Source organism: Brienomyrus brachyistius, chromosome 1 (genome assembly GCF_023856365.1).
Source record: "Brienomyrus brachyistius isolate T26 chromosome 1, BBRACH_0.4, whole genome shotgun sequence".
Classification (NCBI taxonomy): domain Eukaryota; kingdom Metazoa; phylum Chordata; class Actinopteri; order Osteoglossiformes; family Mormyridae; genus Brienomyrus; species Brienomyrus brachyistius.
In genome coordinates, this window is record NC_064533.1 from 37,579,318 (window position 1) to 37,606,268 (window position 26,951).

The 26,951-nt window shown below is 40.5% G+C and overlaps 1 protein-coding gene across 1 annotated transcript in view; it reads left to right on the top strand.

Annotated features, from left to right (window-relative positions):
* The window catches only part of LOC125750984 (ephrin type-A receptor 6-like), a 150,342-nt gene that overhangs the window by 5,791 nt on the left and 117,600 nt on the right, over positions 1–26,951 (top strand). The window contains exon 2 of the mRNA XM_049029381.1: positions 17,220–17,284. Coding sequence (XP_048885338.1) covers positions 17,220–17,284 — 65 coding nt within the window. The remainder of the gene's footprint in view (positions 1–17,219; positions 17,285–26,951) is intronic.

Below are 26,951 nucleotides of genomic sequence, written 5' to 3' on the forward strand. Positions count from 1 at the left end.
AAATCCTGAATAGCATCTAATATACACAGACACTAATTAATGGTTTTATATTTAATCTGTATTTTGCGTATATCCATTTAACGTCCCTTGGTTGGTCTCTTGTCTTTGACTCCAGTAATGCATGACTGTGTAATATGTTATTATTTTAATCCTGTTTTTCATCGCTTTACCAAGTTATTTAATATCTGTGTGCACATGAGGAGCATGACAGCAGTATTGTAAGCGGTAAGCGGAGTTTACTACTGTTATTTCTAGGACATTTTGGCACAAGCTTGCTGTACCTTCTGATGAACTTGGAAAACGTAGCTATTCTGCTGCAGTGAGGGAAACGGAACTCCAATTTGAAACTTCAGTGCATTTCTAATCATTTAAACACCGATAAGCCAAAACGTGACCAACCCCCCATGAAGCGTTTAATGTTGACTATCTTGTGGAAATGGCACATGTCAAGGTTTTGGATATATGACACGGTAAGCCAACATTCGGTACTCGTAGTTGACGTGTTAAATGCATACTGTGAGCAGACTGAGGTGGGGGAAAAAAACCACGTTCCACGGACAGGGTGTTGGGCAGCCAAGATACTTAAATGTGAGATGTCAACGGAGGCTATCCCATCTGGTGCGAGGCAGCAGAAGGTCTACTGTGGCACCGATCGCAAAAATAATTTTAATGATGATCATGGGATTAACGGGACCTGACACATAATGCATCGAGGCCTGCTACATATGGGGCTGTGTAGCCAATGGCCAGTCAGAGTGCCCATGCAAACCACTGCCCACTGTGCTGGACTTGGGCCTCTTAGGAATGGAAGAAGGACCAAATCCCTGTTGCATAATGTGGATGACTGGATAGGAATCTAGCATCTGTGAGGTGCATTGGACCAACGAGTCCAATCCATGGCTATGTAGCCCCATACACTCAACAAGACTCCATGCACTATACAGCCGTGGAAAAAAAATTAGACGACAGCACAATTTTTTGTTTCACTCATTTCTTAATATACGGATTTGCGTCTGTGAATAATATATTTCCTTCTGCAAACTGCAGTCTGGTTCTTCCCTGTGTCTCATTAATGAAGGGCTTCTTCCTTGCTTTATGGGACTTCAGTCCTGCTTCTATGGGGTCCAATACGAACTGTCCTAGCAGAGCATGTCACACCTGCACTTGATGTTTCTAATTCTTTTTGAAGGTCACTTGATGTCACCCTCCTGTTCAGGAGAAACTGTCAAATTAACTATAATTTCTTGCATTAGAATGTCGCTTCCGCCCTGGCTGGTTTCTGGTTCCCAGTGTCTCCTGCTTCACCTTAATTCTTGTGTACTGCTATCTTAGAAATCTTGAACCTGGAAGCAACCTGCTTCTCAACATAGCCATCTGCCAGCAGAACCAGGGGATTCAAAAATACAGATTTGTTTAAAAGTATGGAGTGGTCTCTTAATTTTTTCCACAGCTGTATATAAAATGAATGTTTTTCCATTAAAGTCAATTAAGGATGTTGATACTGAGGTATTTCCACAACTAATAAGTTCCTGTGAAGCTCAGCTGAGGACAGGAAATTGCATGGACAGTTTGCTTTAGAAGCCTTTTAAAAGAGCAAACATTTAGCATGTGTTGTGTGTTAATTTCACCAAAGGGCAGCTTTTTGACTTTTAATTAATTAACTTGCACAGAAATTTGCTTTATTTTGGTTTTTAGGTCAAAGTTAATGAAATGTTCCATTGCAGCAGGAGTTAAATAGTATTGAATGCCTGTTTTAGCTTTATTTCCAGGCAATTTTTTCTATGCTCATCGTACACAGTTATTCTAATGAAATACTCCATCACTTTAATGTGGCTATATAACATGAGCACTCAGCTCTCCTGGTTTCCCCTCCCTTCTTTCCATATCTTAATAATAAAAAACATGTTGCCTGTTTGCATAGAGACCCATTTCTGGTGAGATTACCTTGCCTGATGTTCCTTTCATTTTTGCTGATGAAAGGGAGGATGTCCTAGTGGGCCAAGTATCCTTCTCAGATACTTCTGGTATGTCTTTCTTGCACTTTTAATCTCTTCAGAATAAACTCACTGAAAGAAAAGGATAAATACTGGAGCTGTTTCTTTGTGAAGACCGCAGACCATATATTTATACAGTGTGTCTTTAACATACGATGCCAGTCGTGAGTTTTTGGTGTCAGTATATGTATTTTTATATTAGACATTACAGTCCAAAATAGTCCAGCAAACCAGGAGGCAGTGGTGACACTTGTTTACAGTGGGGTAGACAATGAAAGAGAAGTTAAAAGAAAAATGAAGGGAGGAAAAAGAATTGAATGAAACAGATGAGTGCAATGTACTTTTTGCATAATATGCATTATTATTATTATTATTATTATTATTATTATTGTTGTTGTAATGTACAAATTGATTTTAGTGGCTGAAGTTCATCACCAACTCTTTTACAGATATGCAGGCCTGACACACTATAGGTGATGTGGTCGATTGAAAAGGGCATAATTTGATTGGGGGTGCAAAAAAGCAAGTGAAAAAAATCAACCTCTGGTTGCATATTGTGACATTACAGTTAGTTTTAACATTTCACTACTTTTCCTTTGAAACAGATGCTAGCTAGTTAGTTAGCAGCCAGATACTCCATGCTACTGAAATATTTTTAATATAAATGAACAGACAAAATTTGTTTTCTGCTGCTCTGGGGGGTGGGGGTGGTACTTCTGTGGCAGCAGGACACTTAGGGCCGGTCCTGCATGTATGAAATGTTTTAGTGAGGTCACCTAATAAACATTAAACGTTTTGAAAACACAGGTTATCGTGAAGATGTTATCGTAAGTTCCAGCAGACGGCATCGCGCTCGACAGTGGGATTTCCCCCAGCTGCTGCGGGTCTGTCCCACATCTGAAAGACATGCAGTTAGGTGACCAGGTGTCTCCGAGTCTGTGGCCTGCAATGGGCTGGATACTAACACACTCATTAAGACGACAATGTTTAGCTGTTTTCTGTAGATTTTCTTGTGACAGTCAAACTTGTTTGATAACTAAGCGTCTGAGGAAATTGGTAAAGGAAGTAATTTTTAAAAGCTTAAGGCCTGGAATGATGGTTTTTTGACATGGCTCATTAAATCCACAACCTGTAAGAGTTTGGTGTTTATATTTTTGCTAGAGTTTGGCATTTTGATTTATCATTATCCATGCTTTATTCTAAATGAAGGAAGGAAAGGAAAATAAATTTTATAGTTTTTTTTTATGTCAAACATGCTTATTTCGAAACATGTTTGGCTACATTTGACTGAAGTTTAGATTTTTTATGGTATGAATAAATAGATGAAACTGGTTAAAAGAAGCACTAATCAATCGCTGACAGAAAAGCTCCATCCTCCACATTGGTTTGACCAGATTTAATACTGTTTATTAGGAAAGGAATGGGGCCAGTATTGCATACTGTAAGTAGTCACCTTGGATAGTTGGAGTGTTGGTGTAAGTTTGCTCATCCCCCATCAGGCTTAATTACAAATATGGGTAGAGATTGGATGAAGATAGATATTATGATCAGCTCTAACAAGATGTGTTTACTGGGTTTGTATTTTTTCTTATATTATGCCACTGTTAATTTCTCAAATCTGATTGGTCAGAAGGGTGTTCATTCATTTTCTGTAACTGCACATATACAGTAGTGTCAACCAGAAGAATTACAGTAGTAAATAAATTAACTATTTTAATCTTTAATTTTAACTAGTGGTACTTAAAGTTCCAGATGTAAAACATCTACAAATCTAAAATTAATGGAAACTATTAAAACAAGCAAAAAAAAAATGCTAAAAAGCATTTAGATGACGCCAACAACAGTGCTACAGGCTGAGGACCAGGACCTGTGGTCAGTGATTTAATACCAAAATGATTTACTGATGTAATGCACTTGTAGTCCAGTCGTATTTTACTGTCCTGTTTACCCTTCACAGGCACATAGCCTGTCTTTTTGGTGGTTGTTTACTTCTGCAGCTTTCTGTTTAGGGTTGTATAATGTATGACTTGTCATGCATTGACCGTTAATCAACAAACTGATTTCATTTACTTGGTTGGTAAAGATTTAAAGAGAGACACATTAAGTCATCCTTTGAATATGAATTTGAATCTGAAATTCTTGAACTCAGATTACAGAAACTAATTAGGAATTTGAGGATAACAAGTAAATACTGTGTTTTCTGATTCTACAAAACAAATATTCGAGGGATTTTTTATATAGATCTTAATCATGTTCTTCATTCAGTGTCTATCAGTTCCTCACACAAATGCTGTATCTTATTAAATTACCAGGTGGGTCAGTATTGTGAATTTTTGGGAATATCTGTCAGAGAGACCAACACAAGGGCTTCCTAAGTTGTTTTTTCCATTCTGTCTGTCTTTGCAATTAAATATCTGCCTATGGTCAAAGCTGTGTGTGTGTAGGTGTGTGGGTGTGTGTGAGAACGGGTATACCGATCCTTATGGGGACACAATGTCCCCATAACGTGATAAATATCCGTTTTTTTTTCCCTTATGGGGACCGGTTTCCTGGTCCCCATAAGGGAAAACTCTATTTTATAAAAATCAGTGACTGCTATGAAAAAACTAAGAATGCAAAAACTCTTGTATCTTGCTTGGTTACTTATGGTTATGGTTAGCGCAGGGTGGGGGTTAAGGTTGTCATAGTTAGCGTTAGCATTTTTCCCATAGAACTGAATGAGCGGGCCCCATAAGGATAGGTATACCCTACATATGTGTGTGTGTGTGTGTGTGTGTTCCAGTTGGAGAACTCATTTATATCATATTAAGTGTCATCCCGAATAGTTGTTTGAGCTGCTTTATAGGGACCCCAAAATTTACCATCAGATTCCCCCTATCACCGTCCCCCCACCCACGGCATAACCCTACCGAGGGCCACCAAGGTGACATTTTGCCAGGGGGGCAGAATTTCAAGCAATCTCCCTGATTCACAGTCGCTTGTTCCTCTCTGCTTGGACTGTACTTAATGTGACCATGCATTAATGTCTCTTTGCACCCACCATTTATCTTCAAACTGTGTGTCCTGGACAGAGTTGTGGTGGGGGGGTAGAGCCTAACCTCGGCACCCCAGGAAACACAGCTGAGATGATAGGGTGGGCGTCCTTTCATTGCATGTTTTAAAATGGTCCCTTTCAGTCAAGAGCCTTATTTCTCAGTACGTGTGTTATCTGAGAGTGTAGATCAGTGGTGTCCAACCCGTTTTTGCAGCGAGAGCTATTTTTACAAACAAAATACTCTGGTGAGCCACTGAATCATACTTGACCAATAGATCGCAATCAATGAGTTAGGCCCCCCTTGTGTAAATCTTATGTTTATAATATGTTTTTTTTTTGTCTATTTATGCAATCTGTGATATTGAGGTATATCAGAGGTACTGCCACCAGGATGTGAACTCTGGTACTGCAGTGCTCTATTAATCACAGTTCCTAAGAAGGGAATCCATTCTAAAACTACAAGAGGGCAAGGCTTCTCAGGGATTTTAATGCATTGAGGTTTTAATTTGCCAGTTGTGTATAGTTGGTAGTTGCTGGACAAGGTAAACGCTGACAAATCAACAGATTGTCAGTGAATCAGTTTACTATGTGTTCCACTTTCTGGAAGCCCTGTAAATCATTCTGGTGCCACATTGTCATAAAAGCCCTCATTTCTTCTGTGATTAAAACTAATAAATATTTTCCCTTTTATGGCACATGCCAGATGTACTTTCTTTTCCATTAGTTAACTACTCTAATGACTAATTTGTTAAATAATCTGGAAAAACTTATAATTACTCAATTAAAAAAAATAAATCTAACAAATATCAAGAAATACACATTAAACACTCAGAATTACTAGGTGCTGCCATCATTACATCGACGCATCATCACAGCACTAATTATATATAAAAATTCTTCTGCCTGATGAATGGTTTTACACCAGATATTACATTGAATGCATTCACTTCATTTTCAAAACTTGTCTGTACTTGGCCAAAATGCAGAAAGCCAAATTACCGTCAAGTTTAAAATATATTTAAAAATTGAAAGGATTGTGAACAAACAGGCCACAGCTGACAGTGACAGAGTTACCTTGGGTGTTCGCTCTCTGCATATGGAGGAGAATGGGACTGACTGTTTGCACTGTCAAGCAGGCGTGCACGGGGCATTGCACAATAATCACACTATGCTCAGTCTAGTTAGTGCTGCCGGCTTCGATGGCTCACCTGTTGTCTTGAATGACTTCTCTGTGTTCGTCACCTGCTGTTCTCTCCCAGATGGGGGTCTAACAGTATGATAGAAAGGACAGAAACAACTGTTGGGTGAACTAGATGGGTGAGTCGTTTGGACTTTCCTGCTTTTGCTTATGTTAGGAGGTACAGAGAACTACAGCGAGTTAATAATTGCTGTGATATATGTATATACTCCACCATAATAGAAGTTATAAGTTCACTACTGTCTGCTTAATGACCCTTCTGTCATATGTCAAATGCCACATTACGAATCATGTAAAACTTTTGATGGAAAGTTCAAATAAAATGTTACAGCCTAAAATGTATTAAAACTTTCTTAGTCCAGTGTTGCAGTACTGCTTTATTATGGTTACGTTTCATTAAATCTGTTTAGTCTTGCTTCACCTTTTCAGGATAATGTTGGGCAAAGTTTTGCTGGCATTTCCCCATTAAGATTCTTAAACCGTCATATGTAGTGGTTATCAGATAAGGCTGTTAAGAATGTAACCATTAGGAAGCCTCTGGCAGCATTTTAGACCTTAATTAGAATTTAAATGTCATTCTTGTTTCATCTGGATTGAAAAATTACTCAGACGTTTTTCGTCTGTTTGAGATTTGTCTTCATAAATAGATTTTTTTGGTAAATGAAATATATTTAGGGTGTCATCAGAGTGCCACGACCTTTTGTGCGTTTAGGCTTTATTTTGACGATCTAACGCAAAGTGGAACCAATATTTATTTAACTGTAAGTTATAATTTATTTCTCTATTTTTTGGTTGGTGTAAAACCCAAACTTTGCCCCACTGCAAGGTGGAAAAAGGTTGTCATAACTCTCTTAATTATTCAGAGACACGTTTTGGGTGTAACAAGCAATAAACCAATCGGAATGGCGCGTAACCTCACCTTTAAAAATCAACGCCGTGTTATCTACTGCGGATCGCCTTTACAATGGCGCTTTTGCCCCTTCAAGCCAGATCCCTGTTCGGGTGGGGAAACCGATGTGCTCGTGCACGAGGTGAAAATGCGCGAACACGTCATCTACGGGAGCAGCGCCGTTACACAGAAGCCTTTCGAGGCGAAGCAAGTATGGGATGTAGCAGCTAGTGTGACTTCGTTGACTGGCATCACCAGATCATCCGCGCAGTGCAGAAAGTAGTATGATGACGTTTAAGGACGGGGAAGCTCGCTGCTGAACAAGAGCAGCGGCTGGGAACCCGGACTTAATTAATATATGCTTATAAAATAAATGCTTTTATGTGTGTTTTTTATTTTAATTTTGGGTCTGCTGTTCGCAGAAAATAAAATACAATCTTTTTTTACAGTGCCACCGTTTTTAAGGTTTTAAAATGTTAAAATTAAAGGCAATATTTTTATTATTTTTCTACTCCTACAATTTACACTCCTTACCAGCCTACAGATGATTCAGCTCTTCTACCAGCTGATCCCTCTTTGCCCATGGGGCTGCCGGCGTTCACTCCTTTGTTGGAAGCGACACATGCAGTTCAGCATCACACCTTCTAAAGTCCTCTAATGTGTCTTCATTTATGTCAAACAGACATCGATCACGCATGGCAGTGTTACGCAACATACACCATGCCACAAAGACTGCCGTGACCTGAGGGCTGCATTATAATGCTCCCCCGACTAATCCATGACATACTTGTGTCTGAAGGAAGAACCGAATATCTAATGCCTTCACTTATTATACGTCAAAACCCATGACTCTACGCTGCCCTTTACAATGTAATCGCTGTGTATTGCATTACATAGGAGCCAGGGAATGCACTGGTCATTAAAAGGATTTCCTTCAGATAAAACAAATGTTTGGTCTGTTTTCCATCCATGTGGTTTGTTCTGCAGGCAGAGACCAAAGGGAGCAGATGTGCAACAAGGAAGCGTCTCTGTAGCTACGTGATGGATAGTGGTCCAGCTTTGTTTAGTTTCATCATCCCACAGTTGAGGTCCTGTATTCTGTGGCTGAAATTGTGTGGTCAATGGTCCAGCCAATCATCATTTGGTCTTTTTCAACTGTCTGTACCTGAAATGTACTTTCAGATATGCTGCAAGGCACCACAAAAAATCTTATCTATTTATAAGCATAGCAGTTTTATTAGTATTGTACATGGTTATGTGGAAGGAAATTTCCATGCTTTTAAAACTGCGTTTGATTTTTAAATATGCAAAATTTTGACAGCTCACTATCTGCATGAAAGTTCATTCATCATCTTTTGGCCTGAGTATCGGACTATACAAACTGCTGATGGCATGATTTTCTTAGCATGACATAGTCAACATGGGTGAGATACCAACATGCTGGTGTTAGCCTAATGTGGCTGCCATCTTGGATCACATCCAGAAGCACCGCAGGCCAAGCCAAGATTAGTGTTGGCACCAGACCCATCTGTTCGGGTTTTACTGATCAGTTTTGGTCCAGACTTTCTTTTTGCCCCCCTTGACATATTCATAAGTCAAATTCAACCAGCCACTCTGGGATTCCCTTGGGCTGCTTTAGTGATTCTCCGCACTAAGGAAGACTATTTAATTTGTGTTTTCCCGGTATGAGCTGAGAATTGTATTATGACTTATTATTCTGCCTGTCACTTGTCCTTGTTCTTGTCTGGTGCATGCCTAACTTAATAGGGAGACTAGCTGACGGCCTCTGTTCTGCTGAATGGTACATATGTGTCTCTAACTGAGGTGCTTTAAGCAGAATGTTCTAGTAAATATTGAATAGTTATTGTCATTGCAACTGAGAATAACAGTTGATGACACACAGGGAATTACTGAGTAGCCACAGTTAAAGCTTTAAGCCCAAATTGCTATTTGTTACTGTACAATGGAGATGTGAGAAATGCCCAGTGACCAGATGTCGTGTGACATGGCAGTGTGAGGATGTAGCTAAAGACGGCCAATTAGGAACATACTGGGAGCACCTTGGCAGCTAACCTCCCTGCTCCTATCACCACCTCAGTGTCTGGCAGCTCTTCCCAGCGCACACCTGTCACACCTGTCACATCGGCGCAGGTGAGTGACTGAGCCTACAGCCTCAAACGGGAGGCTGCATGATCTCCAAGAGGTGATGTTTTCACCGGAAGCTATTACTAGAAATGGTATTTTAATAATACTTTTGGTCTTCACTTCAAGAAAACGTTTCTAAATCCATCTTTGTCTATGCAAAGGAAAGTGTCTTTTGATCATTTTGTTACAGATTATGCATTACCAGGTATTTCATCAGTGAATTCTGAGGTAATGTACCTTCTTTTGGGTGGGCTTGGTGGTTGGGTTCCACTCACCGCTCGTTGCTCTACTCTGCCCTCTGCTGTTGGCTGGGTGTCTACAGACCTGTGGTTGAATGCAAGCTAAAAGCTAAAAGTGTTGTCCAGTAACGTCTGTCACTTGGTATGCCTCACAGCCCTCTAAAGCAAAGAGGAAAAAAGAAGTTTTTTAAAAATAGCGGGTAACTGACAGCAACTAGTGTGTGTAGTCTTTCCTCCATGAACATGAATTATAATGAGCAGAGCCTACAATTCAGAAGGAAAAAAAAAACTAAAATTTAAGTCTCCGTTATCAGATGGCCAAGATATGAACAAATGCTGTATTGTTTTCAAATCTGTTACAATATATATAGTAGTTCAAAAACACCTTTGACTTTAAACACTTGTGGTCAGTATTTTCTGACACAAAACCAAAGACATCCATTTGTCAGCCGCATACTGTAGGTGATTCTAGACAATATTTAAAATGCATTTTTTTTTGTCTGAGACTGAAAGTGGTAACCTGGCTAGGGGCTGAGCTCCCCCTAAGGGTCAATTCCTAGAATTAGTAACTAGTGTGTTTGTGTTCCTGTGTGTGCATATAGTGTGATGCTAGTGCATTGAGCAGTGTCTGTTTACTACTGATAATTTATATACTGTAAATCTTTCCATATACATATCAATTGCTGCTATTAATATTTTTTATTAATGTGGCGGCAGGTATGTTCTCAGAATCCAGATCAGCATCATTATTATCATCATCATCATCACTAATAATAATTCATATTATCTTAAAACAGCTAGTTTATATAGACAAAGCACATGTTCTCAGACCATGACGTTTGACGGTATTTAGTTTGTTTTGTTTTGACCGACAGTATAGCCTCATTATCCTGCCTGGCAGATCGCATGTTCCTCCAGACCAAACCAGTGGCCATGTGACTGTGACATGCACATGCCTCAATGCCCTGCAGTGTACCTGCTTTGGATGTCTGATGCCTGCTGCAGTGTGCAGTGCTTCTCCAGGTGCAGTCCAGCCTATTACAAATTGATCTGGATATGTCGTAACTGAAAATGTGTGGTGGAAGATCCAGGAATAAACTTACTTTACATCGATACAGTTCAAACCAAAATGTCGTCCATTTTTAGGTTACCAAGGTTATAAGAGTATTGCTTTGGTATACACCAAAACCAAAGGGAACCATTTTTGAGAATCCTGATCTGTGTACCTGCAGTTTATGATTAAGTTGTTACAGAAGCTATAGAATTCAAAAGTTCACAGCCTTCTAGAATAGTCTATGAATGTATGTATGCGTGTGTGTGTGTGTGTGTGTGTGTGTGTGTGTGTGTGTGTGTGTGTGTGTGTGTGTGTGTGTGTGTGTGTGTGTATCTGGGCATTTTTCACCACTTCATTGATCATAAATATAAATAAATAAATATAAATGAATATAAAATACATCATCTAATTCTGATGGAGCTATTTAAGAGAAACACCAGAAATGTGTCGATAAAGATGGAAAAAGTTGGCTTTTACTATTGTTTTGGAAGTAGACAAGACAGATTTTTCTCCTGCTGTGTTATGCTGTCCTACACAAAATCATTGCAGGTCTGTCAGTGGTACAGTTTTGAGTTCCAGACTGAAAACATAATTTTAGAGTTCTTATTTTACTCTTCTGGGCTTATGTTTCACTTTTTTTTCCTAGCAGTGTTGGCAGTAGCTTAGAGAAATGCAAGTGACTTCAGAATGCGCACTGAGCTATGAGTCATTTAGACTGATGTGTTGATCTTAGTAACATTCTGATAATTTACTCCAAGCCATTCGAATAACAGTAGTCAAGATACTTGATGGTTATGTTACAATGGGTGTAATTTATGTTGGGCGATTCAGTGTTTTATGATCCCGTAAGTATTTCTGTCAGTTCATTAATTTAAGATTGACTTATTTCGAAGATGTGTGGCTTCAATTAGTTTGAATCAGTCAATTAAAAACTGAGCAATTAGTTCAAAGTAATTCAATTAATCTTTTTTTTTTAATACTTTAATGGCAATAATGTCTCAGATATTGCAGTGATTGCAAATGGGCATCAATAATCCTGTTCAAAATGAGTTGGATGGTGTCATGTTGGCCTGTGTCATGATGTTTCTTAATGCTGTAATTAGTCATAATGCACGATGACCTGATCTGTGCCAAATGCCTTAGAGCCACTGGGCTGAGTAGGACAGGAAGCCTTTCTGTTTGTACTAGAGGGCAGAGATCCCAGCTTTCGGGTTGTAGGTGTTCCCTTATGGTGACTTAAACCTCTCTGTAACCAAGAGAGAAATAAAATTTCAGTAAGATTTTGGTCAAATTTAGCTGTGCTTTTTTCAGCTTGGTTGCCTAAATTGTCTTTTGTGTTTTTAAGTTATATTCCCTCTGAGGGTCAATTGATGGTTTATGCTGCTTTTGTGTCTTATCGAAGGCACCGACTGATATTCCGAATGGCCTTCTGTTAACGGCTGAACTGTGGATTATCTTGGTCACTGAGCCAAAGCAATGCAGTTTGATGATGAATACTGTAATGCCGAAAATCTGATAAATGTTTACATTTACAGGGTTCATTGTCAGGTTTTGGGGGGGGGCTCCGCTTTTATATTTCCGCAATGCTTAGTGTAAGCTGTGGGCGCAATAGGATGCACCGCTACCATACCTCACACCTTTGCGGCTGGGTACTTAAATCCCGAGACAGGCATGCAGTTACGGAAGTTAACATCAAGCGCACATGCACTATGGGTAAGTGGTGTAGACTGGCATTCATTCTAGGATGCTCCCTAGCCTTGTGTCCTGTAATGGGCTAGCATCTGTTCCTGGGTATATCCCAGCCATGTGCCCTATGCTTTTTGTGGATGCTTTGTTACTATACAGGCTAAGCGGTTGGAGGATGGATGGGTGAAAATGTTTTATGTTTTATGGTTAGTTGAGCAAAATGAAAATTTCACCTTCATGGTGTGATATTATAGGGCATAGGGGGTAGCACGGTGGTACAGTGATTAGCACTGTTGCCTCACATAAATTGGACTGGGGTTGGTTCGAGTCTCCCCCTGGGCCCATGTGTGAAGTTTGTATGTTCTTCCCGTGTCATCGCTGGGTTTCCTCCAGGTTCTGTGTTTTTCCCCCCACAGTTCAAAAACATATTAAGGTGATTTGAAGTAAATAGATTGTAGGTTTGAATGAATGGTGTGTGTCCCCTGTGATGGGTTGGCGCCTCATCCTGGGTTATTCCTTGCCTTGCATCTGTAATTCCCAGGACAGATTCCAGACCCCCATGATCATACACAGGACAAGTGGGCGTAGAAGATCGATGGACCTTCATAGAGCAGTAAGAAGGAAATGTGTCACAATGACGTTTTGGCTTGAATAAGCTCTACAATTATTGAATAATGAGACACATAGTAGAGGTCATAATGATAAGAATGGGGAGTTATGAATTACCTGCAAAGTACGGCTGCAGAATACGGGAAAAATATTACATCAGAATATTTTGAAATTTGTGATTAATATTGTGATATTTTTAAAACAAAGAAGTAGGAAATTTACCCAAAGTAAAACATAGCCACATATAACATATCCACCAATAGTTTGGCAAATCATTTGGTGTTGCCACAAGTTGTGCTGTCACGACCATTGCTGAAAGGGCCAATGAAGCTGTCGGACTCATTCATAGAGTCGGGAACGTAAAGTTACAAATGAGAGTAGGCCGTTTGGCCCATCAAGCTCGCTTCGAGGGAATTGAACTAATAATTTAAATTTGGCAGGATCTTGTGAAGTTCAGATTTGAAGGAATATAGTGTTACTTGCTTGCACTACCCCATCGGGGAGACTATTCCATACTTTAATTACACACTGTGAGAAGAAGTTCTTTCTCAGATCCAGACTGGAGGAGAAAGATGAACAAGAAATGGTCGCTAACACATTAGTATTCCACTGTATGGGAATCTTGAGGTGGCACAAGGATTGTAGTAGTACGCTCTTGCTTAATGTATTAATTAACCAGTGTTAGTTACATACTTATCCAATGTTTGTTCATCATTAATTATATCGGTTCATGAATTTCATATAGGGCTTTTACCGTTATATGGAGTAACTGAGAATAATGCAGTTTTGGTAACTCATTTTCATACTAGGGCAGTGTGTGTGTGCGCGTGTTTAGTGGGGAAAATTATGTAAAATATTGAAATTCTGCACTCTGGTTAAGCAGCAGTCAAGTCAGATATAATGTAATTTGTTTCTTGGCGCCAAAGTGGTCTTCCAGTTCTGTCTGGAGAAGAGTGAGCTACTTGAGCTCATCAGTTACTGGTACTCTGGCTGCCTAGTGCTGTTCAGATTCAATTTAAAAATTACACTCCTCCTTTCTGCAGGAAGTCTCTGAGCTCTCTGTTCTCTGAGACAGTACACTGCATGCTGCTATTGTCAGTCATTTTTTTCAACACTTCCTGAATAGGGCTGATGAATACATCCTTGGATCGTTGTTATGTGTTTGTGCATAAATATGCTTGCTTTTCTGTCTTGGGGCACTTTGCAATAATTGTCCCTTTTATGCAATGAAAGAACTATAATTCTAGCACTCTTTCACATTTCTTCTTACATATATGGGAAAATGGGCACTCACCCCCCCCCACACACACACACACACACACACACACACAAGACATTGTAGTTGATGAGCTGCCCTGGATTTCCAATCGTTTTCCCATAGATCAAAGCTTACAAAATTAGAATTGCAATGGATTCACAGAATATTCATGCGATACTCCTTGTCAGAAATACATTATATACATTATACCATTTCTATACATTGCCCTGTTGAGGGAGGGTAAATCTTGTATAATCTTAATGTGAAAAGACATATGTATGATCACAGTGTACATACTTCATTGGAAACACGAGTCTAATCACTTCCTCATATTCAGTTTTATGGATAGATGGATAGATACACTATGCTGGCAAATTAAGGTTTAACTAATGGATGTACAAGCAGATGATGGAGATGTAATTATTTGCTGTGGCATGCTTTATTTTTGCGGCGAGGTCAATGAGCTGCATTGCTTGATCTGTCTCGGTTTCATTTTTACCTGTGTCCGATCATTCCGTGTTGATAGTTCAGCGCTTGTACTCTTCAATTATTCATGCAGGAAATTCTTAGCAGGCCGACTACAGGAATAAAGGTTCTGACTATCGGGAGACGGCCTGGCCTCCCAGCTGGTGTTAGTAAGCCATCAGCACACGTGGTGGAAGGGACACTGCGTCAGACATGCCCTGTGTAGGTATCCAAGGAAAAAAGTGATACTGATGTGCTGCTCTGTTTGGCCTGGAATTGGTCGATTTCAAGGATTCCGGAAGGGAACAAGGTGTAATACTAGAGCACGTAGTATGTTAACAGCTACGTTGGCATGCACTGAACCGACGGGGGGTGCAACAGCTCATGTGGTGATGTGAACTTCGCTAGTGCTTGTTGTGGGTAATCCATGTGGAGTTTGAATTCCTCCTGTGTGTTATATTTTTTTCCTTTCACCCATATAAAACTACAGCTAATGAAGTCCCTATGGATGGAGGATAACCGCTACCTGTGAATGCCCGACTGCTATAGATTTTAGCAACCCCGAAAAGTGACAGTTTATTGATAGGGATCATTAGCCCGGCCCATAAAGACAGAGGAAACTGCACATCCATCAGCTTCTCTTGGAACAGTCAGTGGAGTCGAATGACAAGTATTTCTGCAGGCATTTTTGTTTGGGATTTCTGAGTGGAGGAAACCCAGTTCCTCATTCCCAATCTGTTACATACAGGTATGAAGTGTTTTTATCCAGATAACTTGATAAATAGTACTCTGACTAGTTTCAAGAACATATTCCTTTAAAATACGGGGGGAGAAAAGTTTAATATTTTATTATTACTGCCATGAACCTCTCTAAAAGGTGAAGCCTGACCTTCGTAGGATGGACGTCAGGCTTGTTCCCTCCAATTCCTTCTACAGGTTGTACATCTCAGTGGTTTGCATGTTGTCCAGTCCCAAGACCCATAACTGAAATCGACTACTTTTGTTTCCCTTTCGTCCCTGGATTCAACAGCACATTTTGTTTTTTATTGTTTTTACACTGATGTGATGCCAGGCCCATGATTGTTCAGCCCTGTATATCCCCGAAAAAGGAGAAAAGTTTTCTTCAATAAACCTTTCATTTGCCGACGATGCCCCCATATCATCCCATGTTTGTTCTCCTCAGCCCTACAGAAGACACTTTTTTTTTTTTTTTTTTTTAAAGTATAACAGGTGGGATTTAGTTTCTCTTGAAATACAGTAACACAGCATTCTGCTGTGTCAAGGCTCTGCTTATCTGTTAGATCAATGTTTTTTAACCCAGCCATCGGGGACCCCCACACAGTCCACTTTGTTTGGTCCCTCCCAACTCCATACTGGAGAGCAAAAACGTGAATTGTCTAGGGGTCTCTGACGCTGCCTTTTATGTGACTAATAAGGGTATGTGATAGTCGATATTGTAGAATATTCCAGTGTTCTACAAAATTTAAAAAAATCTTTAAACCCAATGATAAATGAACTATCTTAAGTATTATTTTGTAGCTATAATTAGTTGTGATTTATCCTTTCTCTAATAAGTTTGCAATATATTCACTCTGAAGTTTACCTCAGCTGTTTTTGCATGAGCTCTGCATGTGGTTTCTCCACCAGTAACAATCATTTTCATCCCTGCTCACTCTTAGTGCGGCACGTTTGTGAGAAATTTAACAAAAATGAGTGAAGAGAACATGAACTGATCACCAGAAGACATTTGTCTTTCACTGTATGGAAGTATTTCAGATTGCAGAGAAATGATTTGTCGGCACTGCCTGTGTCTGTCGGCACAGCTCACGGCAAGGAGTGTAAGAGAATCTGATTATGCTGCTGCTATTAATTTCCTAAGTACATTTAGGTTGTCAGTGTTGTCGTTAAAAATGTTCTTAATTCATGTTATTTGAAATTTATTCTTAAATAACTTTTATTCATAATTATATTTTCAATGTACCAGTAGCCCAAGTTTCAAGGCTACTTTTAATGTTTTAAATGATCCTTTAGCAGCAACGAGTGCTATCAAAATTTTATAGAAATATGTTGAGTAGCATGTAACCCAGAGAAGTATTGTGATCATTGTTTTGTTAAAAATAAATTGGCATTTGCGGTAACTGCCCAAGGCATAGGCTGTTAAACGTTAATGTACGCTACTGCACTTGAACCATCTCTCAAGTTTAATTTAATTTCAGTTTCAGTATAATTTATTCAAGCTACTTTTTAATGTTTTACGTTATCCTTTTGCAGCGAGAAGTAATATCTCATTTTGTATGGGAAGAAATAGATATTTTGATCAAGCTCCACGCACGCTTCACTATGTGTGGCCGGGATGGGGTGAGGGCGGGTTAACAAAACATTATTCGAATAATGGCTGGCAAAGTTTGGCTAGCTATTCTGTCTGCAGTGCCTGTCCCTAATATGTGAATGCAGTCACATGCAGTGCATACCTTTTATTACCCACATATAAAAACCCTTTGTACTGTATGTGAATTTATAATTACGGTACATGCAATGTGCTGCCGTGTGGAAGACGATGTCTGTTGGCTTTGCGGCCTCTCGAAGTGCACAACTGCTAATTCACATAACTTAATGTCCTCTCGTCACTTTCATCTTTCCCCATGCAGTTGTGTTGCTGGATACCACCACTGCTCTGGGTGAGCTGGGCTGGAGAACGTATCCCATCAATGGGGTAAGTCTGGATGACTTTGTGTGCTCCTGTCACAGAATTTCCACACAGTCGCCTTGGTTTTGTAGCTGATGTATATTGTGAGCTGTTGTTGTTCTTAAACTGCCCATACATATGACCATAAGTGTGTGGGTTTTTGCTCTATGATGGACCTCAGCCTTGTTCCCTGTGATGTACTGGCATCACATCCTGGGTCTCCCCTGACTTATTGTTGTTGTTATTTTTATTATGATAATTCAGATTATTTTTATATCGCACCTTTCACCCCAAGGCGCTCGGCAAGGGTATATGGTAATGCATTATTACGTCATTTATACAGAATAATACATGAAACGGGGAAAAAAAGGGAAGAAGGAAAGAAAGAATGCCAGAAGACAATGAAGGAGAGGAATCAAAAACCTTGGAGTAGGGAGAAAGAAAACATCTGGGGGTCCAAGGTTGGCTGGCTGCCCCCCCCCCCCCCAGGCATACTAACATTACAGAAAACAGACAAAATGGGCCTGCTTTGATAAAGAAAAGATATAAATTGTGGCGTCAAAACAAATTCTCCAAGAAGGTCTATGTCAGCAGATCTTAAGCCGTACTCACAATTTCATTATTATTATCCATACATCCATTTTCCAAACCGCTTATCCTACTGTGTCGCGGGGGGTCCGGAGCCTATCCCGGAAGCAATGGGCACGAGGCAGGGAACAACCCAGGATGGGGGGCCAGCCCATCGCAGGGCACACTCACACACCATTCACTCTCACATGCACTCTTATGGGCAATTTAGCAACTCCAATTAGCCTCAGCATGTCTTTGGACTGTGGGGGGAAACCGGAGTACCCGGAGGAAACCCCACGACGACATGGGGAGAACATGCAAACTCCACACACATGTCACACAGGCTGAGACTCGAACCCGGATCTCAGAGGTGTGAGGCAACAGTGCTAACCACTGCACCACCATGCCGCCCCTATTATTATTATTTATTATTATTATTATTATTTATTATTATTATTTCTTTATTTCATTATTTATTCCTTTCATAGCTGCGTATCCAGTAGAGGCTTGGTCATATTATTGTTTCTATTGTTATTTATATTCAGGTTTAGTGCTGCCTCTCTGAGCTCTCCTTGGACCACAGACTACAAGCCCGTGTCCTTAATTGCCACATTAACTGCAGTAATTGGTGCCCTTGGGGGCAAAATATACACAGACAGCATTAAACGTTTCACCATGCAAAGATGTGCATCAATTAAGGCCATAAAAGTGAAGCATGGCATCTTGTGCCTGACACAGATTTAACGGGTCATACACTGTGTGGTTTTGTTTGTTCTAACTGACCTTCATGTTCAGTCATGAAATTGTATTTATTATTCAATCAAAGAATTATTGGAGGTAGCTGTTTGCAAAAGCTCTGGACATCTCACGTTCATTTAATTCTTGGATTTTTTCTTTAGCAAAGGGTCAGTTTAAAAGGTTTGGCTTTTCAGGGATAGAAGGAGGGGTGGCACTCTGTTTGTGTGCAATATAATATGCACTAATAACAGGAAATCCAGGGGCTTGCTTCAAGAAACAGACACAAAATCTGAACAAATTCAGAACTAATGTTTTGGTGCTAAATGGTATCTGAAGCACTGACTGGGCAGGGGCTGGTGTAGATGAAACAAAACAGCTGACACTGACATTTACCTTTCTGCAGAAAGTAGAAGTCAGGAGCGTCTGATAAATGTTCCCTGTCACTCTACTCCATCTCCACCCACACCTCCATCAGCCACTCAGAGCGTCACTTTTACAATTTGAACAGTTCATGTTCTGGTCCACTTGGCCCGCAACATAACAAATTTACAGTTTTGTAAATCAATGCAGTTGTTGAACCTGAGGATTTTTGAGTGTTTCTGCGATGTGGCTTTTATGAGAGCAAATGACTGACTCACTGAATTATGTTAGGACTTGATCGCAGCCCTTGTAAGATAAGGTGCTGTATTCTAGGCTCATGCATGCTTATGTTTTAGGCAGACCCAGTACGGGGAGGGTACACCAACACGCAGACTTTATTTAGTGCTTCATTTTGTTTACTTTGTTCCCTATTGTTTTGTAAACAAAAAATATTTTTTTCCTGCGAGACTTTTACTGTTTTTTTCACTGCTGCAGAATTGTGCATATGTTCTGTGAATGTGCATGGAAAGCATTTTCAAATGGATGTCCGTGACCAGTTATTTGGTTCATGTGTGTAGTGCAGTGGCATCACGGTTAAAGCTGCAACCTTTTGTTTCCTTGGGCAGTATTACCTGGCTATTATGATGTTTTAACATGCCGGATTCTTAAGCAGTAATCGGTAACTGCTCATTTATTCATAATTCCACTTGGAGACATTTTTCGAATATAAGCATTTATAACAGATGCAATGTGTGTTAAATTCTGTTTTGTGAGTCCGTCTATTAGGGCTTTATTGGAGGTTAATTGCAGGGAGAGTGCTACCTGCTGTAGCTGGCGGGGGGGCAGCTCCAGCTAACCAGCAGCGAATGACACTCCATGTGCCACATGCATATTGGAATTGTCTTATGTGAGTAAAATCTCTTATGCTTCCTTTAGAGTTCGAGCTGTCAGAAAAAAAGAAAAAAAACATGTCTCAGTAGTTCCTTACTCTTGAAAATCAGAGGAATAGTTGTGGTGCATCTATAAATATGAAGAGTCTTAAAATATTTGTTGACGATCCTGTGCGATGAGCTGCTGCTTGAATAAAACTAAAAATAATAAATGTGAAGGTGCGCTGTGCCTCTGCCCTGAACTAGCAGTAACCCGGAGGATCTGCAGTATGTCTGTATCCCCTCAAGTTCTGGTGCCACTCTTCCACTTCTGAAGATTTAATTTTTTTTTTTTTACCCAGTGTCAAAAGAGAGACTATTACATCATGTAGGCCAGTCTGACAGCAGCCAAGAGCTAGGCTGGCTGCAGCCCTGACTCCATGATTAAGCTGTCAAGACTTTTCCTTTCTTGCCCGGGGAGAGTGGCTTGTCCATGAATATTTAACGGCAGCAGGTGAAGAGGGGAGAGGAGGAAAGCGGAGTAAGATCGCCGGGTGGTAATTCCAGCCTAAATTCGATTCGGTTGGAGAGCAGAGAAGGCTTGTCCCTCCACTCTGTTAGGCTGAAAACAAAGCCCCTGCTCCCCTGTGACATTAGCACCCAGTTTCAGATGGTTTCCTAACACGTGGCATGATTTTGAGGTCAACTGAATTCCAGCACTTCTTCTCCAAAACCATGAATGAAATGATCAAAGACCTTCTAAACCAGAACAGTTAGCATAAGAAGAAGCCAGGGCAGACTGTGATTGCTTTGGAAAGACACATTACATCTGGTGTGGATGGGCTGCTCTATCCCAATCTTACCCTGAAACGCTACCTGCTTTGGTTTTGCATTTAAAGGGGCCTCACTTTTAGCCGGCCCAGTGGATATAAAGATGTAGATGTCTGTTTAGTTGTCAGGTCGTACTTAAAAGGCACCCTGACCGCATATATAAACATGTTTGGCTCCTACACAGACAACTAAAAAGGTACTGTACCTAATTCATTGCTGAGAGGATATTTCACATAAATCCTCAAGTAGCCTTGATAATTTTCTAGTTAAAGTGAAGCTACAAAAAGAAGGTTTTTTGTTAGGCAGCTTCAATCAATTAATTAATTGAACCTCACTTCCCCCATCAACAGAACATTTTCTAATGAAAAGTTACGGCTTAACATCCCAGTCACACTGGCTGGCAAATGCATTTGCATGCCATCAGGCTACCTGTTGGAGGGATTGTTTTATCGGGATGTTAGCTATCATGGGACTTGCGCATGTCATGTGTGAGAGAGTGGCCATTTCTGACAGTGTCAGGATGAATAGAAAAAGCACAGACTAGCAGAAATGGGATCTGCCAGTTTTTGTGATTAAACAGCGAGCATAAACCAGGATGTCGTAGATTCATAACCCACTGCCATTGTGCCTTAAACAGTGAACACAAATTTTTAACTCACTATAATGAGATGTTTTTTTCCCATTTTGTTTAAAGAAATATACAGTCGATATGTGCGCGTAAATTTCTAACTGGTAAACACTTCGTACATGTAAGTGAACAATACAATATAGTGAAGAATGTGGCATTTCCTTGTAATTCCTCGAGTCAAAAATATTCCAGCTAGTGTAATCGTCTGCTTCCCCGCTCAGAATGATTTATGAAATCATCCTGTCTGCAACCGCAGGGGGAAACTGCACCTGATTGGACGTCTGCAGGCTGCCACAATGAGAACCCCCCCCACCCCAGCTGCAGACACACTGTTCAAATATGTATGAGTACCTTCTCCCAGGAGTACAGGCCGAGGACATATTTATTTCATTACCTAAAATGACTTAAAGGAATTAAAAAAAACTTGGTATCTTCTAAGCTATTTGTTTGTCATACAAAGCCCATGGTGGATTTTTTGCTGGTTATTGTAAAGCAGGTTAATCTCACACTAATACATACAGCACGTGTGACAAATGGAATGTCCGGTTTTCTTTGGAGACAGACCCTGGTTTTGCATGTTGTTACCCAAAGACTGACAGCACACTGCAGCTTCCGAAATCGCATGCAGAACTTATGGACTGCCTTATTTTGACATTTGGCTTAAACTTCCACTATTTTATCCTTAACATAATGTTTATTCATAGGCCTCCTGAAGTTTTGTAGTCTCCTTAAATGCACTTGCAGGTGGTTTTGCAGTTAAGGAGTCCTGGGGGATTCTGGGGAATCCTGGGGGATGCGTGCAAGCAAATATAATGACCAGTTATACTCATCAGTAAGTCATCAATTGGGGCCATATGTATAAAATAATAATTAACCAGGTAAACTGTGGACTTTGCCCATATATACCTGTCATATCTGGAAAAAAGCAAATCATAAATGCAGTTCCTGAGGGAAAATTGGGTATGTTTTTAAAGAAATAATTCTACTTCCAATGACCTCTGTCCTTATAAGGCTTTAGCAATATCAAGGGATGAGTTAATTGGCTCATTTCCTGTCAAAGACGCCAGAACCAATTTTTATAGCACTCCTTAACTACCCATCTGAAGACACCAGGAGTAATTAGGAGATTCTGATGGCTCCTCCTTGGTAGTGCTGCAGATAGAGGGACACAGCCCTGTTTCATCATGGGGGAGTGAAAGCGAGTGGGACATATTTCATATGCAGAATAGTTTTTGTACATGCAGAGAGTACTACTTGGAGGAAAGAGGTGCCCCCTCCTTCCTCATCAAGGCACAGTGTTCCATGTCGAACTCTGCCCCATAAGATGGGCTGACATTCCTGCTTTAAGGGCCAGGCATGAGTTTGGGGGCTGCTTCAGGAATAAGGGAGCAGAGCTGTGCTCACCTGTGCTCTGCTATACTCTCTGTGCCTGCTATACTCTCTCTGCTCTGCTATACTCTCTCTGCTTTGCTATACTCTCTCTGCTCTGCTATACTCTCTGTGCCTGCTATACTCTCTCTGCTCTGCTGTATTTTCTGTGCTTTCTGTGCTACTGTACTTAGTGCTCTGCTGTACTCTCTGCTCTCCTACACTTGCTGCTCTGCTATACTCTCTGTGCCCTGCAATACTGTCTGCGCCTGCTGTAATCTCTGTACTCTGTATTACCAATGCATACATCACAGTATGCCATATTAGTCAAATCACTTTATTGTCATTTCACGCACTTTCTAAACAACTAGAACAAAGAACAGTTAAATGGAACAATAAATACTGGGTTAAACAATTCACAAGAGTATGCAATTACTGTAAAAATTGTAAAATAATATTTTGTGTCTGAGACACTCATGTATTGTCCGTTTATGCTATAATTACACTGACATCTGGACAGGCTTGTTGATATTTTATTTATTAAGAGATAAAAACAATTCAAACTTGCACTTGTGTATGGATCCTCAGTGATAATCCTACAGTACCTGCAGACAGTGTGGGCTTCGCAAGCTACCCTGTGGCCCCTGTTTTCAGCAGCTCATCATAGACCAAAGCCTCAGACTAGACTCATTTTTCTGCTGCCCTTAGGGCTTTGATCATGATGCATAATGGTACCTGTGGGTTTTACACAGACTGTATGACCAAACTGTAATGCTGCAGACTTTGTCTAGATTACAGTTAAGCTTAAAATGTTCCCATATGAAATAAGATATTTTAGACCATGTACCTGTACTAATTTTAGTTTTCTTTGTTTGCATTCATGATACGGCATGCCCATATCAATGTTTGTCAAAGAAATTTAAAAAAGCGCTTGTTTTCTTTTATAATCAAAAATCAAGAACCTCAGTGAGCTTTTGATTGAGGTAAGCTGTTCATGGACATGGAGCCTTGTATAGATGCAGTATCAGTGGTTAAATGGTTGTATACAGTATGTTTGATAGGTTAAACAACATGATTCATTTATTTACATTCAGACACAAAATCAGCGAAGAAAATCGCTGAGAAAAATCTGTGTTTTAAATGGCAGAATGTGAGCTTCCCCTGCCCTTAATCAGCATATGAAAGCAGAGCTGAAGCATCGAACAGGGACATTTCACTCCCCTCCTCCGCACGCAGTACTTCTTTTGAAAGGCTGACCTTTTGGGGGGCCTGTCGTCATCCCTGAGACTTATAAAGGATTTGATCAGTGATTTGTGAATGATTTATATGCTCCATCTAAAAAGTGCGATGGGCTTTCACATCGTTAATTTGACCAAACACTTGGCCACCTTCTTCACCTCAGATTCCTCTGACACTGGTGTTGACTTTACTTCATGGTCCTGGATGCCGGGAGACAGAGGACCTCTCCAGAGAATGACGGGCAAATAGATCCTTTCAGTTTTGCCTTACAACTATGCCAACAATGATCTCATAGGTCCAACACCAACATTGTTCTCTACATATATCCTCTGTACCATGGATGGTAACATCAGATTCATTATTAGGTTGGAAGCCGTTTTCTCTTTACAGTCATGTTGAACAGTGTAGAGAGAGAGTGATTTTCCCACAATTTGCTCCTCTAACAAAAACCTACCTGACAGAGTGAACATGTAAGATGAGCTAGTCTCAGCAGAGTTATAGACAATGTCTAAATCTTCATTTTCTCACTCTATGTATCCAGTATAGATTTTCATTTGTGTTGGAAATGGATAAGGGTTGTTATGATATTCCTTACTTCTGAATCACTTTATTTCTAAAATGAAGAAAGTGATAAAAAGGTGGTGTCGTATGTGTCAAAAATATTACCTCTCACTAATATTTTGTTGTACTGTTTTCTGTCCCGAGGCAAGCTATTCTTTTCATTCTGCATTCATTTCCAGTAATCACACATGAACCGATAAAGACTGTTGTTAAATTGATTTCATTCTGTGATGTCTGGAGTATTCAAAGATGAGGGACCCCCCGGGGACTCAGACCGAAGAATGTTGCAGAGAAACGTTCATTTATCCAGACAAAAACTGGTAATAAACACTCCCTGTCTTACCGCATGAGGGAGGCCTGTCAAAGCTTTATTATAGTCATGCATTCTGTAGTTTGAGGTACTGGATCTAAAGCTGTTCTAGGAACCACGATGAATCCTGCTGAGCACTCATTTATTTATTGTCTTAGTTCTGCCACTTTCACCCTTAAATCTCCATCATGTGTGCATGTCCAGGAAATATTGTCTTGTATATAACTGTGTGTACTAGTTTATTTAGCTGTGTCTTCTGTCTTTGTAATATAAGATTGTCGGTGGCCTTCTAGCCTGTTTTCTAGAGTTTCACAACCCCCATTACTTTCTAATAAAAGAAACATCTGCTCCTGGGACTATATCTGCTTTTGTTTCCATTATGTGTGTTTAACTGACCTTTAGACACAGAAAACACTGGCTAACTCAGCCATAAGCCAAATAGTCTTGGATTCGTCATCCTGTTTTGAATCCTCCTCCTTTGCTTATAAAACATATGTATTTGAAGCAGGTGCGATTCCTCCAGTGAGGATGAGGAGATGTCCTGTACTTCAGAGCGCTGAGAAGCCCTTCAAGGACCAGAGAGCTCCTGCTGATTTGGAGGGTTTGATGTTTGCAAAATCGTGCCATTCAAGTGTTACTGGGTCCAGGCCAGGACCATGGTCTTCAGCTTCATTTAGAACAAACACCGCTGATATTAAATACAACTGCAGTATGCGTTACACTACGTTAGTAGCTCTGCCCGAATTTATTACATGGTAGCATTAAGTGTAAGTGGGGTAAATTCATTTCAGTACAGCTCTGATCAGGCTTTAGTGAGCTCACATCACAAACACCCCTCATAAGTGACCAACGCAAATCCCAAATACCCCTCATAGGTTACCACCGCACATGCCAAACACCCCTCATTAGTGACCAACGCAAATCCCAAATACCCCTCATAGGTTACCACCGCACATGCCAAACACCCCTCATTAGTGACCAACGCAAATCCCAAATACCCCTCATAGGTTACCACCACACATGCCAAACACCCCTCATTAGTGATAGCCGCACATCCTGAACACTCCTTAGTGAGGACTACACATCCTAAACACCCCTCCTTAGTGACAACTACCATGTGCCAAACTCCTCACGTTGGTAACTACCACACATCCCAAACTCATCTCATTAATGATGACCACACATCCCGAATACCCCCATTAGTGACAGCTGTACATCCCAAACACCGCACTTTAATTGTCACCACACATGTGTACTGTAGGAATCAGTTATTCTGATGTGTACACCCCTCAGTAGTGAACACCACACATCCTAAACACCCCTCATTAGTGACCATTGCACTTCCCAAACACCCCTCATTAGTGTCCATTGCACTTCCCAAACACCCCTCATTAGTGAACACACACATCGCAAACACCTCTCATTAGTGAACAACACACATCGCAAACACCTCTCATTAGTGAACACCGCGCACCCCAGACACCCCTCAACAGTGAGCACCGCACATCCAGAATACCCCCATTAGTGACATCTGCACACCCCGAATACTCCTCATTAGTGAACATTGCACATCCCAAACACCCCCCATTAGTGACCACCACACATCCCAAACTCCTTTCATTGGTGACCACTTCACATCCCGAACACCCGTCATTGGTGACAGCTGAATATCCTGAATAGCCCTCATCAGTGAAGACCACATATCTCAAACACCCCCCATTAGTGACAGCCACACATCTCTTTTAATCTTCACCACACACGTGTAGGAATCATTTATTCTGATGTGTACCTTTTGCATTTCCTCTCAGACTACAGTGAATCCTGATGTCTGCTTGTGTATTATGGAGAGCAACAGTGATCTGTAGGAAATGGCATTCTTCATGACTTCAATGGAAGTCTTCATGTTAACTTCATGTTATCCACTAGCCTATGGGAGTGTTGTCTTTCCAGGAAAATGACAGGCTAATATATTACTTCTATTACATTTTTAATTGTTAATGGTCTAACAGAAGGGATGGTACAGTACAGTCACCTCACACCTCTGTGACATGTTCTCCTCACGTCATCATTGGGTTTCCTCCAGGATCTCTGGTTGCCAGATTTTCCTGCGATGGGTTGGTGCTCCATCTTGGGTTATTCTCTCACTTTAACCCATTGCTTCCATGCTCGGCTCCGGATCCTTGCAACGCTGCATAGGGAAACCGGATGTGTAAAATGGAT